The following is a 19,134-nucleotide window of genomic DNA, read 5'->3' as shown; positions in this document are numbered from 1 at the left end:
TGATTTTTCAGTCTCAAGGTTGAGATGTGCATTTCTACATCTGAGATATTCTGGAGCTTAGTATAGTAGGGAGGGTGATCTGGTTCTTGTCTTAGCTTTGTAAGTACTTAACCAGTCAAAGCAAATTGCTTTCTTAAGAGAAGGGAGAAGGACCTATAAAAGTTAAAACTGGCTTTTAATTTACATAGGCTTCTTAGTATAACTTTAAAAAAGTTTTAAAACACTTTAATATCACATTCTTTTACAAAACATTTTTCTTGTTTGCCAGATTCGTATTGTTGTTACATAAATGAGAAACTGAGCTCAGAAAAGGAAGATTTCTACAAGGTTATCTAGTGCCTTGGCTGACCAGAGAATTTTTTAGCCTAAGCCCGATTTTTCTAAGCTTTGAAGGTCTCACCCCTCCTCCTCCTCCACAGAACGTGGCCTGCCCACCCAGAGGGTAAGGCTGGCCTCCACCTGCCCTCCCTCAGAGGCGTGGCCGCGTGGCTGGGTAACAAGCCCCTCCCGCTGCAGAAATCAGCTCTCCCCTCAGCAGCTCTCCTCCCACGGAGGAGAGATTTGGCTTTTCATTATGTTGGCCCTGGGAACCCCTGGCAGGCTGCTGCCCCATGGACACTTGTGGGTCAGTTTAACTTGTTTCATATAAGGGGCAGAGGCTCTGATGCCAGTCTACCTAAGCCCAGTCCCAGTTCCACCAGGTCCTGGCTTTGTGGTGTTAGGCAAGTTACTTCACCTTTTGTGCTTTGGTTTCATCTGTAACATAGTGAGTGACCTTTCAGGGTTGAGGATTAAATAAGATGAAAAGTACTTAAACGCCCAGGCTGGTGTGGCTCAATGGATTGAGCGCTGGGCTGTGAAGCAAAGGGTCACCGGTTTGATTCCCAGTCAGGGCACGTGCCTAGGTTGCAGGCTCGGGTCCCAAGTTGGGGGCTTGCGAGAAGCAAACACACATGGATGTTTCTCTCCCTCTCTTTCTCCTTCCGTGCCCCCCTCTAAAAATAAATAAACTCTTTAAAAAAAAGAAAAGTACTTAAACAATATTAGCACATAGTAACATCTCAATAATGCTAGCTAGCTCTTCTCATTTGATCAGACTTCTATATTTAACTCTTTACATTAAAAATGTTTGTTGTCAAGTTAATTTTCAGGGTTTCATGGGGTGTTTTTATTTTGGGATGGATGTTTGATGAGAGTAACCCAACCTTACTCTCATCTCAGCCTTTTCCTAAACTAGGTCCTGGAAAAGAATGACTTTCCTCTCTGTAGCATAGTCTTAAACACACACACACACACCCCTGACCTGCTTCCCTAAAAACCCCGAGGCCCTGCAATCTGGCCAGAAAAGAAAGAAAACCATTCCAAGATATTTAATTGTACAGGGAGCTTACAGGATTGATCGAGAGCTTAGCTTTGTACAATAGTCCAGTGAATAAGAAATGCTCCTGACAAACGATCAATGATAGGATAATCACTCTTTATCCCCCTCCTCATTCTTACCTTCTTTCTTTCAGCAGAACAGGGTTCAGAAGTCAAAAATCTTTATAGACGCCGCTTTTAAATTAAGCAGAAAATAGACATTGACATATTTGTTAATCTCCCCTAAATCATTACCGGGGCCGGCTGCTTTGCTGTGCGAGAAGGGGCCCTCAGTGTGCCGTGCAAGGTCTGACTGGCTTAGGAGCAGCATTTTGTTTTTAGAAAATAAAATTAGAAGACCTGTTCTTTCCCCTCTTAAAACAAAGCACACAAATCCTTGGCTTTCTCAGTGCATTTAAAACGACACACATTCGCTACTTCTGTGTTTTCCTTGCCACGATGGGTTTTGAGGTAGGTCTTCACTGTGGTGAGAAGCATGACTGAAGGCATCAAGCCCGGCAGCCTTTGGGGGGATGCTCTGTGACCTTCTAGTCTCAGGGGGAGAACATTACAGGTGTTTATTTTGCTGCTCTTTCAAAGTGCCTTGATTAGGTGGACAAGACCTTTGTTAGTCCAGGAGCTGGCCTTCTCTGTCTGTCCTACTTTGTAAAAAGCCAAGGCCTTGTTTCCAGAACGCTCTGCCCCTGAGCTCATACGGCCTCCCTCTCTGCACCCAGAGCGGGGCTGGGCTGTTAACTCCTCTCTGACCCAAGGAACCAAACTCTCCAGCTGATCCCCCTTCTTGGCAGCTGCCAGGACACCTGTTCGATCGTCTTCAGTAGCGTTTAACAGAACACAGGCTTCAGGGACACCCAGACCCTAGTGTAAATGCTGACTTGGCTGCTTACGTGCTGGATGCCACTGGGCGAGTCACACACATTTCAGAGCCTTGGTTTCTTCATTTGTAAAATCGACACCCTTCTTGTAAGGTTGGGTTGTTGAAAGGATCAGGAATAATGTATGTGCAACAACTTGGAAGCCTCAGTCATATTCAGGCAATCAGCTTGGCAGCAGTGGAACAGCAGAGCAGACCTGAGTCTGAACTGTGCGGGGTGACTTACGAGCTGTGTGAGCCTGAAAGCGTTGTGTGTAGTGCCTGGCCTGTGGTAAATGCTCAGGAAGTGGTATGTGTCATACGTGGTGCACGTACACACATATGTGCATGGAGTGCAGCGTTGGTCATCTGTCCAGGAGGGGAATGTCGTAAGGGCCATTGTGTTCAGCCGCATCCACAGCCCTGCCGTCCCTTGCCCCCACTCCCGACCCCTGCAGGGCCGTCGAGTTAGTTCTTAACCTCCTCAGTGAGAGGCGGAGCTGCCCTTAAGTCTGAAGTCTGACCTGCCGAATGGGAATTCTGGAGACATCCAGAATTGGATTTCTCAGTGGTGGAATGGGACAGGATGGCACTCAGTGTCACGGGCTGGGAGTCTGCCGTCATCCTCCAGCCTTCTCTGAGGCCAGAGGGGTGCCACTGCTCCTGGCGCAGTGTGTGTCCTCCGCCCCAGTAAGCACACGGACACCACCATGCAGGGGCCAGGAGGTCTGGGAGCCTCACTGCTCTCTGCCTGAGTGCTGGCTCTTCCCCTTTCGGCCTTGTGACCTGGGTGAGTCACATAAATGCTCAGCACCTCGGTTTCCTCACCTGTAAGATGGGATAATAAGGGTACCAACCTCCTAAGGTTGTTGTAAGGGTGAAACAGGCTCACAGATAGAAAGCACGTAGAATAGTGCCCAGTACCCTGTGGATATTAGCTTTGACTATTGATTGTATGCATTGGGGAGCCAGGGAAGACATTTGTTAGTTGGGCTTATTTTTTCTTTAACTTTCCATTTGACAAATTTTATAGAAAAGTTATAAAAATAGTACAAAGGACTTCTAATGCCTTTCTCTCAGACTCACTTGTTAACATCTTGCCCCATTCACTTTTTCCTTTCTGCTGCTCACGCACAGGTGATCACTCGCTCTCCCCCCGCGACACACACACACACACACACTCTCTCGTGCACACGCACACTCGTGCACACGCACACACGGTCTGGGCCACTGGAGAACGGTCTGTAGGCGTCATCTCCATTATCCGGAATGCTTAGTGTGTGTTTCTAAGAATGCAGACTTTCCCTCACAAAACCACAAGAGCTTTATCAAAATCAGGAATCAAATAACATTGATCGCTTCTCGGCCTTCTGGCTAAGGTCAAGTGTAGGAATCATAGCATTGATACAACACTACTGTCTAATCCACGATTCATATTAAAATTGTGCCATTTGTTCCAATAATGTCCTATAAAGCTTTTTTTCCCCCGTTCTGTTTTTCTTTTGGTCTGAGATCTAATTCCAGACCACACATTACAATTTGTTGTCAAGTATTTTAGTCTGTATCAGTTTGGAATCATTCTTTTTTTGTAGTTTGTTCCTGAATTTGGGCTTGCCTCACATTTCCTCATGATTAGATTCAGGCTGTGCATTTTGGGCAGGAAATTGCAAAAGCGATGCATCCTTCTGAGGACACTGTACCAGGAGGCACATGATGTCCGTTTGTCCGGTTCTTGGTAACGGTAACTTTGATTTCTTGTTTAAGGTTTTGTTCACCAGGTCAATCCACTGTAAGACTGCCCTTTTCCCCTTAAAAAGTAATTTGTAAGGAGACACTTTGGTACTCTGTAAATACCCTGTTCCTCATCAAACCTTCCCCCACGAGTTTCCCCATTCATTGATAATTCTCGGCAAAGGCAGTTACTGTGCTAGTTGTAAAATGGCGATTTCCTAATTCCACCCTTCTCTGTATCTAGTCATTGTTATTGTGCCAGAGGGAAGAGCTGTCCTTTTCTTTCTTCCCATTTGATCATTTATGTCAGGATGGACTCGCAGGTTCTTACTTGATTCCATAGGTGATCTGTCTGATAATAAACACATTTTCTTTTTTGATAAATTTGCTGCTGAAGTTGTCCCAGGTTTGGTCAGTGGGAGCCTCCATCGTGGCCTTTCCCACATGTCCCCGTCGTTTCTCAGGACTTCCCGTTCTGTGGGACAGGAAGTTCCAGGCCCAGCTTCTGTCTTCCCTGCCCCAGCCCTGGTGCCAGCTGTTTCTCCAATGAGGCTTGGTTTCTTTCACTGGAGGAGGAAAAGTGCTTGCTTCCCCATCCAGCGTGTTGCAGCGGAGACAGTCTCCTCTCCGAAGAGAGCGGCTGGCCCTCCGCCCGTCCGTTCCCCGGGCCACCCCGCCCCACAGCGGGACCTGTGCCGCTGTTCCCCTGGTTTGGAAAGAAGGCTGCTGAGGAGTCAGGGACCCAAGTGATAAGTCAGTGATGGTCCTCCTTGGGAGAGCCCGAGAAAAGATAGCCTTCAGCACTGTTCTTTACCACTTTAAAGTAGTGATGAACTTAAAAAAAAAAAAAGAAAGGTAGAGTTGGGCATCCAAAATCCTCATAAAAATGAAACAAGGTACTATAGTTACATCATCCCTGTTCTATTAACATGTGTTTGTATATAATACTTACGGCTCACTCAGCAGCCCAAGGCTTGTTTATGGCATATGATTCATAGCAGCATAAAAAGCAAGGCCTGTTCCCAGAGAGACGTGCTTGAAAAAGACCTTTCTCTTCTGCATCCCATCACCTGTGGTCATGTATTTATTTGTCAGCTTCAGTGACAAAGCATTCAGGTTGTCCTCAACACCAGGGGCCATCGCCTGTTGCTCCTTCAGCTAGACTTACTCCTCACTAGGCAGGCAACTAAATTTTCAGTGTCAATTGCCAGCCCCGTTCTGGGAGTAAGTAGGAATAAAAGTACAACACAGCAACACCTGGACTGGGACAAGACTGATGGGGCTGGTGGGGGGTGCCCTGTTACAAGGAATTCTAAAGTCTCCTGTCTGTCGAGTGAGGTCCTGTCTTTGTCACTGTGGTCAGGGGTTGGCTCTGTCAGGAGCAGCCCAGGCAGGAGGCTGGGGGCCAGCAGGAGACGCACAGACATGGCTCCAACTAGGCTGGAGTCTACTGCCTTCAAGTTAAGCGCATCCGGCCCTGAGAGGAGAAGCTGTGGAGTAGAGCAGCTTGCAAGGGTAGAAGTCGTCGGATCCTTACCCAGCTGGGTGGGTACTGGTGTGGATGGGAGGAGAGAAGAGCTGCTGGCTTGTGCTTGGAAGCGCAGGGGCACTGTCCCACCACGCCCCACACTCTGGTGCCCTGCTGCTCCGGTGCTGGTCCGCGGGGCATGGGCTTGTGTCCTTTGAGGGAAAGGGGCCTGGCTGTCAGTCAGTGAGATGGGGAGACATGACGGCCTCCAGGGGTTACTTGCACCTGCTCAGGGAGAGGCCTGGGGAGAGGGACTCCCCTGGCTGCTTCTATAGTCGTGACCTCCTATAGTCACAGAGAAAAGAGGCCGTGTGGGCTCCCCATGGCAAGGTAAAGACAGGTCTGGTGCCTCACAGAGTCCTGTCACTCAGCAAAGAGGTGGTAAAGACCATGGAGAGCAGGTCACAGAGGGCGGGGGCGATTTTGAGCTTCCCGTGACTGCTGCTCCTGAGTGGAGAGATTCCCGGTCGCCAGAGACTGTGACGGGCAGGTTGATTTCATTGCAGGTACCCCGGAGCTCAGTACTGCTGAGCGGAAGGAGCTGGAGAACAAGCTGAAGGAGCGGGAGGAATTCCTAACTCCCATTTACCATCAGGTAGCCGTGCAGTTTGCTGACTTGCACGACACCCCAGGCCGGATGCAGGAGAAGGGTGTCATTAACGTAAGTACAGTGGTCGCCGCCTGCAACTTGTCAGAGATCCGCAGGCGAGCGAGTGTGTGTCTCCTGCACACAGGCTCACAAGGGCTGGCTTAAAACAGCTTGTGCAGATCAAACCACTTCTCTTCTCTAGAGGGGAGAGACTTTTCCCTTTTTCTGTATCCACTGTCATCCTAAAACAGTTGACGATTTAGGTTGCCTCCTGGACTCCGCAGGAGGCAAGCTCCATTTTACTGGTGGGAAACTGAGTCACACGTGCCTGCACCGGAGAGAGCTGCCCAGGCACTCAGGCTGCAAATTACTAGTGTCAGGGTTCCAGCAGCAGCTGACTCACACTTGATTGGCGTGCAAGTTGTTTGAGCCATTTGCTCAAACCCGGTTCCTCACTGTGGTTATCTGGGAATTCACAGCCCCTTTCCAGGCCATGTCGGCCATGAGTAAGGTTAAGCATCAGCCAGGTCCATCACTATGCACGTGCTGTGGTCAGCAGGGCATGGGGGACGCATCTGCAGGGGCAGGGAGCTCGCAGCCAACTCGAGAGTCTCTGAGCAGCTTGCTGAGGAGTGCCTGTGTGGGCCTGGGGAGTTCCCCTGGACTGGCACTGAGCAGGGATTGGGACTGGGGTGACTCGGTTTATCCTTGTCTGTATCTAGGACATCCTGGACTGGAAGACATCCCGCACCTTCTTCTACTGGCGGCTGAGGCGCCTCCTGCTGGAGGACCTGGTCAAGAAGAAGATCCACAATGCCAACCCCGAGCTGACCGATGGCCAGATCCAGGCCATGCTAAGGCGCTGGTTTGTGGAAGTGGAAGGCACGGTGAAGGTAGGTGGGCGCCCTCAGAGGAGCCTTCATGCCGCACTCCTCACCGCTGCCTGAGGCCGGCAGGGCTGGCCGTCTCAGCCTCCCCAGGCCTCTTGGGCAGGAGTGGCAGGGACGCGTAGGCTGGAAGCGTGTTTCCTCCCACAGTAACAGGCCCGTGCTGTTTCACTGGAAGAGGTGGTAGGATGTTTTCTGCATCTCGTTCCACCACTCAACAAACCTTTTTGAGTACCTGCTAAGTACCAGGTACCACCTTAGGCCCTGGGACGTGGCAGTTAAAGAGGCAGACAGGGTTCCTACCCACACAGAGCTCCCCACCTGGAGAGAGACACAGAGGAGTCAGGAGGCCACATGCAGCAGTGAGACCCGTGTTGAACATGGCAAACCCAGGACATCGTAGAGCACAGGGAAAGGACACCTGGCCCACCCTATGGGAAGGGGGAGGGAGTCTGGGAAGACTTCTAGAAGTGGTGGCGCAGAGATGGGCCTGAAAACAAAGCAGAAGTGAACGAGAGGGAGAGGCTGGACGCAGGAGTGCAGGAGGAACGTTCCAGGCGGCACGCGCTGTGAGGCCTGGCAGCAGAAGGATGCTCTACCGAGCATGCAGATATCCAGGACGGCTCAGAGCTGGGAGCATGCAGGGCCGTGGAAGCCATGCCAAGGGGTTCGGACTTGGTCCTGTGGGAAGCGGCTGACGCATTTCAAGCAGCAGAGACATTGTCTGGCCTGTGCGGTAGGGAGACTGCTCAGGTCGCTCTGTCGGGGGTGGAATCGGAGGAGGCAGGAGCAGGGAGCCGGAGAGAGGAGACGGTCACGTAGGTAGCCGGTGCTGTGCTGTGTAAGGGCTTCCGACTTCAGATCTGAGCTGGAAGGACCTGGGAGCTATCACTCTGGGTGTTCCTGAGCTGACCCCACAGGCGGCACACCCCACCCCATGGAGCTGGAGTCCCTGGTGCTCTCGCCCCGGGGCTGGGGGTGGGGTGGGCCTGCAGCCAGGATGACCAGCTCCCAGCACCCATCATCTGCCTGGGACCCTGGGGTGCACAAGACAGTCCACGGGAAGATGGAAAGGAAAGCTTAGAGCTTTTGTTTCTCTTTATTTCTACTAAGTAAAAGAAATGAACCTTTATTAGTAGTACATGGATTAAAAGTAAGTCATATGCATTATACAAACGTTTTATCAGAATTTGGTAATGTGTGCTAAAAATAGCTACATGATCCAAAACCCGTGGCGACTGCTGGGTTCGAGTCCTGATGGGGGGTGGGGACAGGGGCGGGGGGGGGCAGGGGCGGTGGTGGGGGGAGGCCGGCGGCATGCCAGGATCTTTCTAGAAAGCATTGCCTGAAGTCTCCACTGAGCGTTCTCAGGAACTCCAAGGTTTGCCATCAGTTTTAAAGTCAGTGAATCAGGGTCCTTCTAAGATTCACCTCTGTGTTAACTCTGCCCATTTTTTACGACTGAAAAGCTTCTTTGGATAAATATTTCAGATGTGCAGCAGGGGAGTGCAGCCTTATGTGACACTTGGTTCAGGTTAAGGTCAGTCTGTGGCATCATAATTGAGTGAGACAATTTTGTCAGTGGCTACTGGCAGCTTCCACTGGAAGTTGGCATTGAGAGTCACGCAAGTGTAAAATAAGAGGTTGTTCTCCAGTTAAGAGTGGCTGGCTAGGTAAATGGACTGTGCGTGTGGCCAGGAGAGGCCCTCCCCGCCTTCCTACCACATTAGTCACTAATGGACATGCACGGCCTCAGTGGGCACAAGGATGAGGAGAAGGAATCGCTTCCCACTGCCCACGGAGCGAGTGGCTGGGCCCTGCAGCGGCCCCTCGGCGTCCTGCACCCGCGGGACTGTGTCGGGAGGAGGTCGTTTCCAGCTCGTAATGATGGAGAGATCCGTGGACTGTGTGTGGACAGACTCCTGGCTGGAAATGGGGACAGAAGACCCTCAGCCCCAAAGCTCAGGAGGAGGCTGTTTCCCTTGCCTTCCCCAGAGCCCTCAGTCCGGGAGAGCAGGGAGAGAGAGGGCGGGGATCCTGGGACACGGCTTTGAAAGCTCCCTCCAGGTTCTGCAGGCTCAGCAGGACCCAGTGCAGTGTGGGGGGTGGGGGGTGCGGGTGGCGCGGGCGGCGGATGAAATCTGCCTCGCCCTTCAGAGGAGAAAGGGTGGCGATGTTCAGAAGCTGCCCGTGCTGCCTCCGAAGTGCTGACGTGGAATCTGCTTGGTGTTTGGAGATGGCGTGAAGCCTTGGAACAGGCGCCCCTTGCCGGTCCCAACAGCGGTAGATCTGCGTGCCGTGGCTCTCCAGGGCAGAGACTGCCTGGGTCTGGACCCTGGCTGTGCACCAGGAAGTGACCCGCTAGTCCTTCCTGGGGTTGCTGGTAGGAAGACACTCAGTGACCGGCATCTATTAGCCATGCTGGGGGCGGGGGGGTGTTGTGTGTGTGTGTGTGTGTGTGTGTGTGTGTTTTCCTAGAGATTTTGCTTTTTTAATCTTAATCCTGAAGAAAGTGATTCAGGGACTGAAAATTTGAAGACACTGTGATATTACATAAACGAGCAATATAATTATTTTATTTTACTTAGAGCAGCGATTTTTCAACCTTTCATCTAATGGCACGCATAAACTAATTACCAAAGTTTTGCAGCACACCAAAAATACGTGTTTTGCCATCTGACCAAAAAGTATAATTTTGATTGATTTACAAAAACAATGATAATAGTAATTACCTACCCTTTGTGCTGTAGAGCAACTTTTTAAAAGTCAGGTGCCCGTACTTGCATCTAAGGGTTTCTGGTACCAAGAATTATCCAGTAAGTCGCAACTCTGTCACGTGACCTATATTATGGTTTGAGACGGGGCATTCACAGCAGACGGCCAGCGTTGTGTTGGCTGCTGTCATTTTTGTATTTGACAGTCTAAGGGAAAAGAGGTCAGGGCCCTGACTAACACAGTCAGGTACTGCATGTTTAGAAAAGTCTGCAGCGCACCGGTTGAAAACTGCCGCCTCGGAGGGGTCCGCTCGAGTCCCTGGGACAGTCCGACTGCAGGAAACAGCTTTATGGGTCATCGTTTCACTGCAGGCAGACGCTCCCTCCAGGGGGCTGCGCATCCCTGTGGCTCCCTGAGAAATGAGAATTTAGGTTTAGATTGGGTCATGTGAACATAGCACTCATCTGTTTCATGGGCTGTTTTCTCTTACTTCTTAGATCCAGATATGAGGTCTGTGGTTTTTCAGACCAACTTCTCCCGTGGTGGAAGCTGAGCTGGACTCTGCAGGGAGCCCAGTTCTAATGGCTCTAAAAATGGGTTTCAGAATCCCACAGACTTTTTGGATTCCAGCTTTGCAGTCTACTGGTGTGGACGTAGCGTTTAGGCCTCTGTTTCCTCGTGTGTACAGTGGGGATGGTGTTTAGGTCAGCGGGTCAGCGGTAAGTGACGTGTGGAGCCCGGCGCCTGGCACTCAGCAGACCAGACGTGCTGGTTCCCCCCTCCTCTCGGCACAGCTCGCTAGGCCAAGAGTCAGCCTGATGATCTTGGCAGGAGCGGGCTGGTTCCGCGAGCATAGCTGATTCTCAGTAACGTTCTCTGTTTCCACTTGCTCTAATTATCCACAACCTAAGATGCCATCGTACATTCTTACTGTCCTGGTATCCACCCATTCGCTCTTCTTCTGGATTTCCAAATGAGAGGTCGTTGGTGGGGACCCCTGCGAGGGTGAGCGAGGAGATGCACTGTTGGTAGGGCCATCTCATACCCAGCGTCCCCACGGCCTGGCCTCAAGTGACCCGGGGACCAGTGTGCACCAAACTTCCCATCTAGGGCCATGGAGGCAGGAGGGGAGGCAGAACCCGGACAGTATCGCTTGGCCCCGGGTGGGGCTGAGCCTGGAGTGGCTCTCAGGGGGTCCAGCAGGCTCCGCCCTGGTCACTCCCATGCCCTGCGGTACCTTTGAGTAAAGAGGACTCAACAGCTGTAGATGGGTTAGAAATGAAACTTTCCAAACAGGCCATTTAGATTTTGTAAGATAGACTAATTACTACACACAATTAGTGAGGCTGAGTAGTGCCAGAGATGCTTATCCGCTGACGCAGAGAAAGTGTCTCTCTTACTGTAAGTTACTGTAAGACCACTGTTGGGATGTTTAATTATGGATATTTTATTGGTTTTAAAACATTCTGGTTGGGATGTGTGTCAGGCAGGTGACATGTGGCCCGGGCCTGTGATGTGGCCAGAAGCCCCGCGCTTCACGCGTGTTTAAAATCCACCCTGGGGCATGAGGAATAATGAGCCACATTTTCATAATTTCCAGGCGGGAAAGGATAATGGCTTTTTTCCCTGGGAGTAGGATCGGTTCATCCTTCTGGATGGCTGGAGTGAGGAGTCTTGTAACTCGTTCCAAGAGGGCAGACGGAGACCGCAGACTCCCCGGCCTGGCAGAAGGGACCCTTGCTTTGCCCGGGGAGGGAGGGTGGCCCGCCACAGCGTGTGAAAGCCTCCCAGGCCCGTCGCGGAAAACCTGTGGTGCCATGGGTGCCGAAACTTTTCTGTTCTTGCTAAAAATGCCCCTGACTCAGATCTGCGGCCCCTCTGCCTTCCCCCACCCGGAGGGGCATCTACACGTCACTGGGGCTGGGCTGGCTGGGTGTCACCCAGTTGCCGTACTTGGGACAGTAGGTCATTCATGTAAGGAAGTCTGCAAAGGGGGGACTTCAGAGCGACAGTCCTAAAACTTGGACTGTGTTGCTCTGGTCCTCTCTGGGAACTTTTTTAATATTTAATTTAAACACCTAGCATATTCCGTGGCTGCAGGAGGGGAAGGCAGAAGAGTTTTCTCTAGAGGGTAGCTGGTTTCCAGTGTAGTGTCTGAGCATCGTTAGAAGCAGGCATCTCGTTAGCTAATACATTACACCAATCAAGGAGCATTATCTTAAGCCACAATTAATCTGCTCCCTGGCATATGTTGATAGGAAAGCATCATGCTGTTTCTTAATTAAAAGCAAACGGATTAAAAATGATTAATAAGAGTATTAAATAGTCTCCTAAACGAAAGGCTTTGGGGTTCTTGGGTAAACCTAGTTTTGTTTTTTTTTCCATACTGAAATCCAAGCAATAATCATTGTTTTAGCTTTTCCTACCTCCAAAGCTCCATAGGTAGGGGCCTGTTCCACAGTCCTCATCAAGCCACGGAGCAGAAGTCACACTTACCAGGGATGGAAATGGAGGTGCTGGCTCCAGGGGTATCCATCCGTGTGTGGGGTGAGCAGGAGCTGGACCGCGAGAGTTACGACCATGTTGTGGGGAGAACAGCAGCACCCCCCCCACCCTTGTCCACAGAGAGAAAACTTTCCTGCCGCTGAGCCTCAGAGATTTCGGCAGCCCTGGCCCCAGGGAGGTGGGAAGGCTCCCTCAGGTCTGCACCACCCTGGCCCCAGTGCCCTGCCCAGGAGAGCTGACCTTCTTACTAGTGACCACAGAGAAGGGTGAATTTGGGGGCAGAAAAGGAACTGGACAGGGAGCTAGAAAAGGTGTATTGCTGATCCTTAATTCTGAGGCTCCTTAATCCTTTAACTGTGAAGGACTTCAGAATCGTTAGAACCCTGACTGGTGTGGCTCAATGGGTTGGCGTCGTCCCACAGAGCAAAAGGCCAGGACACACGCCTGGGTTGTGGATTCGGTCCCCAGTCTAGACGCGTGTGAGAGGCAGCTGATTGATGTTTCTCCTGCACATCGAGGTTTCTCTCCCTCTCTTTCTCCCTCCCATGCCCTCTCTCTAAAAATAAATAAAATCTTAAAAATTTTTGTTAGAAATGTGGAAGTCAGTGACATGACACACGACAAGTAACCAGTCACATCTAACTTGCCAGCTAAGTTAGAGATGGGACGTGAACCTGAAGAGAAACCATCACCCTTAGAGGCACAAAGCAGGGCGTTAGAAAGCAGTGCGAGGCTGTTCCTCCCTGCACGGTGCCTCCTGGAGGGCGTGTTGGACGCTCTCCTCGGGCCCGGCAGGCCCTGCGCTCACAGCTGTGGTGCAGGTTCTGAGCCACAGCTCGAGCCTGAGAGTCCCTGCTGCACCACCTATTGAATTACAGCGCCACACTCATTGTCATTCCGACTTTGACTTCGTTAGTGATAACAGAGAAGGATAGCGCACCTTTAAATGACGAGCTTTGTGTTTAATTACCCAAACAAAATGACATAAATATGAATGAGCCCTAATGGAGGTACTTGGTTTTCCGGAAACCATTAACAAAACGATTCCTAAATGATTTGTAAAGAAAATGAGAGGAGAAGAGCAAGGAGAAGGCTATTAGGTTTCTAACACACTCCTGAATTATTATGTAGTCAACTACCTAGGAAATACTCAGCTAAATGATCTTGAAAAAAAGGAGGCAAGAGGGGGTTTGTTGAGTCCTTCAGGGTTATAGACGCCTTGACCCTTTCGAATACTCTCAGAGAAAGTGAAACAGGTGGCGGACCTGGTGGCCGCCCCTCACGGCAGGACTTCCTCACGTCAGGCAGCCTACCTGCTGGGCCTGGCTGGGGCCAGAGCCTCACACTCCTCAGAAAGCACACGCGATGCCCCGGCCTGAGGCCCGTGGGCTCCTTATTCTACAGTGCCAGCAGTAACAGAGGATTGTGAACGAGTGTTTTGCACTGAGCAAGAGTTCGGAGCAGCCTTCCAGGTAGCAAACACCCAGGGTGTCTGCCTGGCCCCGGAGCCTGACCGGGATTCGTCTGCTTGCAGGCCTACGTTTGGGACAACAACAAGGACCTGGTGGAGTGGCTGGAGAAGCAGCTGACAGAGGAGGACGGGGTTCGCTCAGTCGTAGAGGAAAACATCAAGTATATCAGCAGAGACTACGTCCTCAAGCAGATCCGCAGGTGAGACCCGCAGTGGGGGGCTCCTAGGAGAGGTGGGGTTTACTTTGGAAGAAAAAATGTAAAAACAAGTCTTGAGATGCTGCTGCAGCACAATCTCTGGTCTCTTCCTGCTGGAGACCACGTGGTCGGCCCACAGGTAAAAACAGAGCCCTGAGCGCAGTTCCTCCTCCTCAGCCTCCAGACCCCGGGGCACCGAGTAGCCTCAGCTCGACGAAGACTGAGTCCACTGCGCCCAGCTGTTACCTCCGAGTGCAGACGCGCAGTCCCTGGGGCACTGCCTGCCCCGCTCCCCGGCACAGTTAGCGGTCTCCTTCTGGAGTTCCGGGCCTCTCCGGGGCAGGCAGGTGGGACTGGGGGGGCATTGCTTAAAAGACTTTTATTTGGAAACATTTTACTTACAGAAAAGCTACAACACTAAAAACAGTACAAAGCACAAACCCAGTTTGCGTTTTACCCCACCTGCTTCAGCGCTGGTGAGTGTCCTGTTTGTGGGGCTGCTCGTTCTGAGTGTGCCGGGTGTCCCCTCAGGATTCGGTCCAGATCGCCTGCGCTCAGCCGGGCCATTCTGTGCGTGGTGCGGTGGCCTGCACGGGGCCCCGCATCCAGAGGCACACAGCCCATCTTCCCCTGCTGGAGCTGGTTTCAATCAGCTGGTCAAGATGTGACTCAGTTTCCCCAGTGTGTGATCGCTGGTTTCCCCCTTGTGCGTAGCACGCGGTCTGTGGGGAGACACATGAAGACCGTGCAGACACCCTGTTCCTCACCCGAATTCTCACCGGATTTAGCGCCCACGGGTGACTTTGCTTGCTCCAGTTCTGCTGTTAGCAAGAGTCCTCTCTCCTCCATTCATGTATTCAGTATTCAATATATATTTTATATGTATTTCTATGTTTTTAATAATTTTTAATTCATCATTATACTTGTTTTGATGTCCCAGATTTAGCCAGTGGGCATGCCTTCATGCTGGCCCCACTGTCTTTGTGATACGCCCCCATCGGTTTGGGCGGTGGTGTTTGACGTGCTTCCTTACCTTGCCACGTAGCAATGTCTCAGGGTTCCCTTGGTGCCTGCCTTGCTGCTGGGGGCAGCCTTCAGGGAGAAAGACAAATCGCTGAGGTGCTGACCGGGGCATCCGCAGCAAGCTCTGCGAGGGCGTGCAGGGGCCGTGCTCCACTGCCCTCGTCTCCACGCCGCTGCCTCTCCCTCTGCCTCACCCTCCCGCATCTTCCTCTCCAGCTTGGTCCAGGCCAACCCAGAGGTCGCCATGGATTCCATCGTCCACATGACCCAGCACATCTCCCCCACGCAGCGAGCAGAAGTCGTCCGGATCCTCTCCACGATGGACCCCCCCTCCACGTAGGGGAGGCTTCCTGCCCACCCTGCCCCGCCTCCCAGAGAAGGGCTGGCGCTGCCTCTCACCACTGAGCCACCATCACTGATGAGAAGGCACAGGAGACCCAACACTGGAATCAAAGTGGCGTTTTGCTTCCCCTCGAACACTTTCAGGTTCTGCATGACACACCGGGATAGAGGGTCATGAAGCCTGGCTCCAGCCCACCGGTCACATCTGCCCGACCTGTGCAGTATTAACTACCCTGGCGGGGATGGCAGTCCTCTCTGCCCGCACACACCTGAGAAGGCAATGAAGGGTACACCGTACCACGAGGCCTTCCTACACAAAAGCAAGCCACCCCTCCTGTCCTGCAGCGCCATAGTCCCAGCCCGGGGATGTGCCAGGCAGGCAGTGCCCACCCGTGCCCCCGGCCCCATGAGCCTGCAGCACAGGCAGCAGGGGAGGGCTGGGCTGGGGGCGGGGGGAAGCCGCGAGTCCGTGGCTTCCTTGCCCCATGTTCAGCCTGGCACATACTGGGCACTGGAGAGGACCCACTCCCAGGCCGAGCACAATAAGGTACCTATTTATGAAGAAAAACAGACTACAGACTCTGCAAGCTCCGTGGGAACTCGAAGGTGAGGGCAAAAGCATGGTCCTAGGAGCAGGGAAAGAACACAGACCCAGTCACTGTTGCAGATCAGGGGCCTCAACCTTGAATTCAGTTCTCGTAAAACAAATGGAAAGACGGTGACCTGCACCACCCGGCATGGCACACCGGACGGCCAGGGTGCGGGAGGCCCCAGCCTCCTCCCAGGGCCCCACAGGCAGTGCTGGAGCTGAGCTGGCAGAGGTGGTGGCAGGGGTGGAGTGGGAGAATTGCCCTCTCCGTGGCTGATGGAAAGTAGCAGGGACGGTGGGCCGAACAGTCTTTCTTTTAGGACTTGGGAGGCTGTTGCTATTGAGCCTGGAGCTCTGATGGTCCCCAGAGGTCCATAGTGCCTGCAGAGTCGCTCCTCTGTCTCCAGGGCGACTCTCCCAGCATCTCTAGCCCTCCTGCACGCCGGCCATCTTCCCGGAGTGTGCAGCAGGGCTCCCCGCAGCTGCTGGCAGGAACCCTGGTGACATCTGTGCTCTCGGCACCAGGACTACAGAATCCACGTGACCTTAAGCTTACCTACGACTCCCTCATGGTGCTGCTGTCTTTCTTCCAGGCTCCCTGGTCCCTCCCCGGCCAGCAGCAGGAGCCTCCTCATGGGTGGTGGTAAAGCATTTATTTAGATTCAGCAACCAGTTTAGTCAAGGAAAGGGCTTACTGATTCCCCCAAAGCAAGAGTGGCAGGCGGTCGGGGCTGGGGTGGCATCTGGTTCCCACAGTGCAGCTGATTGCCTTTGTCACTGACGACCACGGAGGAAATCACCAGGATGCTGGAGACACTGGTGTGAATACTGGTGTACGAGCTGCAGCCTTGAGCCTTAACCCTGCAGCTCACACACAGGAGCGAGCTGCACGTCTCCCCCTCTGGGAGCTGTGTGTGCGGACCGCACTGTGTGGCGGACGTGGCCCGCCGGCCCCGGGAGCTCCAAGCCGAGGCCGCCTTGCTTCAAGGTGCGCATGTTTGGCACCACCGGAGAAGGGCGGGGAAAGGTCGGGGACGATTTCCAGGCCAGGAAGAAGCCTCTATTTGTTACTAGTGCCTGCGTAGCCAGTAAGAATTGACTTCCTCTTGGCCTGGACTGTTCCTCGACACTTCCCTGCAGTAAATACAGCTCCCCGCACCGCCGGCCGTTGTGACTGTCCTGGACGCCCCGGCTGGCCGGCCCGCGCCTGCGCCCGCCCCGGCACCCACACGCCGTCACAGGCGGTCACGCTCGTCCACTCGCCCCACTCTGTCCACCAAACCGTGAAACACTAAACAAATCCGTGTCTGCTCCAGAGCCCCGTAGTGCCTGTTCCTCCGTCTCCAGAGCGCTTCTTAGTAAGCCTTGCCCTGGACAAGGGTTTTCACATGGAGAAGTCCGAGGGAGCCACACAACGCGAGCGATCTGGTGTTCGCGCAGCCGTCTCACGCGCAGGGCCCCTGAGGCGGGGAGTGTAAGTGGCGCCTTGACCAAGACTCGCGAGAGCTGGGGTCGCATGCTGTCTGCCCTCCTCGTTCCCAAAGCAGCCGTCACTCGTCTCTGAGGATTCGCTGGCCACGCATTCTGACGAGCGAGGAGCTTCAGGCAGACGTATTCCTTCCACGTTTTGCTGAAATAAACCACCACCTTTGTAGAAGAGTCACTGTTTATCATTTCAGCCCCTGTCCAGCTCCTCGTTCTCGATCCCCTCTGAGCAGGGGAGCCTCTGGCCGGGTGGGGGCGCCCCTGCTCCCTGCTGAAAGCAGGACTGTCGCCAAGACCGAATGGGACATGCTGCTTCTGCAGAGTGACAGTGCTCAGATGCTTGGTGGCTTTCCGGATACGCACACCTGTGATGGCCTGGGCAGTTTCACAAGTATTCTTAACGGTGAGCACGAAGATTTGAGCCTCTTGGTTTGCACGCTATTGTGGGGATTTCCCAAGTCAAGTGACTAGTGAACCGTTTTCAGAAGTCACCTCAGGCCACTTTCACAGAGAGGTTTTAGATTCCCCTAATAATTTGGCTACTTAATGGGTTTTGAATGCTAACTTTTGGCGCCAAAAAACACTACGGGCAGGAAACTCATGAGTGTGTGCCTTCAACCCCCTGCCTCAGTTTCTCTCTATGAATCCATGTGACTGAAGAAAGAAAAACTGCCAATCCCTAAACAGGTGGGAAGAAAAGCAGAGGCCACAAGAGCAGGGCGGGAGACACTGACCCCTACTGATGACTCAGCTCAGTGCTGTGTCTGTCCCTTTGCGATGTGTAACAAAGCAAAGGGTGGCTTTTTCTAAAGCAAAGTAAAATGATACATGTTATCAGTTTGAATCACCCTAAGCTACATGTTCTGGAAAGGGGAGTAAGAAGGGAGACTGGGGATCCAGGGGGAGCCCGCTGCTCTGCCTCCAGCTGCTGTACCCAGCACCAACACCCCCCCCCCCCCCGCCGCCCTGCAGCAGCCCCGGGCACGGACCGCAGCTGTCCCCCCTCTGGGCTGCACCTGTCAGCGTTCCCAGGGAAGGTGGGCAAGATGAAAGGGAAAAGATTCTGCCTCTGCCTCTGGGAACTTGCCTGCTACATACAGTGCTTTCCTCTGTTGGGGAGTGATATTTCCTTCAGTCTTTTTAGTAAAAGAAAATTTTAAACTTCCATTGATATTACGTTGGGGTAATAAGAAAAAGATTGAATAGCGAGGGTTGTGTGTTCTAATCCCGGGCCCACCTGTATTTCCCCAACTGGAAAACAAGAACCAGATGGTGGATGCAGGTGCTAATACACATCCCTCCCTGCGAGGTGAGCCTTCACTTAGGTGCTGGTTCCTCGTTCTGGGCACGTGAAGGGCAAAACCTGGGCCTGCCCCAGCCCACGCGGCCAGGCAGTGTGTGAGTGGCGGCGACAAGGGCTGAAGCCTGTTGTCTGAGTGGAGAGGAAGGCAGGGTCTCCCAAGCAAGGGCACCAGCACGTGCAGAGTTATCGAAGGGACACTAGGAATGCCCAACGGAAGCAGCACAGGGAGGTGGACGATGACATCTGAAAAGCAAGTAGGCAACACTGAAGATCGGTCAGCACTGGGCCACGGCACAGGTGTGTCCTGAGAGAACGGGACACCTGGGGATGGTCTGGGGACAGGGGAAGCCTGCGTAAAAAGATTTAGAAAGCAGCCAAGTTGAGTAGAAAGAGCACACAGCCGTGGATGCCAAGAGATCCACCTTCAGGCTCAGCAACGTGTCTCCGTCCCCAAGGAGGAGCGCTCCCAAGCCCAGGCCACCCCGGTCGGCACCAACGGAATGGTGCCGGCTCTTCAGTGCCCCAGAAACCCCGCA

At 52.9% G+C, this 19,134-nt stretch overlaps 1 protein-coding gene across 9 annotated transcripts in view; it reads left to right on the top strand.

The window, feature by feature from the left end:
- The window catches only part of ACACA (acetyl-CoA carboxylase alpha), a 259,834-nt gene extending 242,365 nt beyond the window's left edge, over nt 1-17,469 (top strand). For all 9 annotated transcript variants that reach the window (XM_045835837.1, XM_045835836.1, XM_045835833.1 and 6 more), the window contains 4 exons: nt 5,999-6,153; nt 6,804-6,974; nt 13,723-13,859; nt 15,096-17,469. In XM_045835837.1, the coding sequence (XP_045691793.1) occupies nt 5,999-6,153; nt 6,804-6,974; nt 13,723-13,859; nt 15,096-15,219 (587 nt within the window). In that variant the 3' untranslated portion in view covers nt 15,220-17,469. The remainder of the gene's footprint in view (nt 1-5,998; nt 6,154-6,803; nt 6,975-13,722; nt 13,860-15,095) is intronic.
- Nucleotides 17,470-19,134: the final 1,665 nt, after the last annotated feature.

Source organism: Phyllostomus hastatus, unplaced genomic scaffold (genome assembly GCF_019186645.2).
Source record: "Phyllostomus hastatus isolate PE091 unplaced genomic scaffold, TTU_PhHast_1.1 phas_contig_210, whole genome shotgun sequence".
NCBI classification, from domain to species: Eukaryota; Metazoa; Chordata; class Mammalia; order Chiroptera; family Phyllostomidae; genus Phyllostomus; species Phyllostomus hastatus.
The sequence above is the reverse complement of the archived record's forward strand: the minus strand, read 5'-3'. Positions and strand labels throughout refer to the sequence as shown.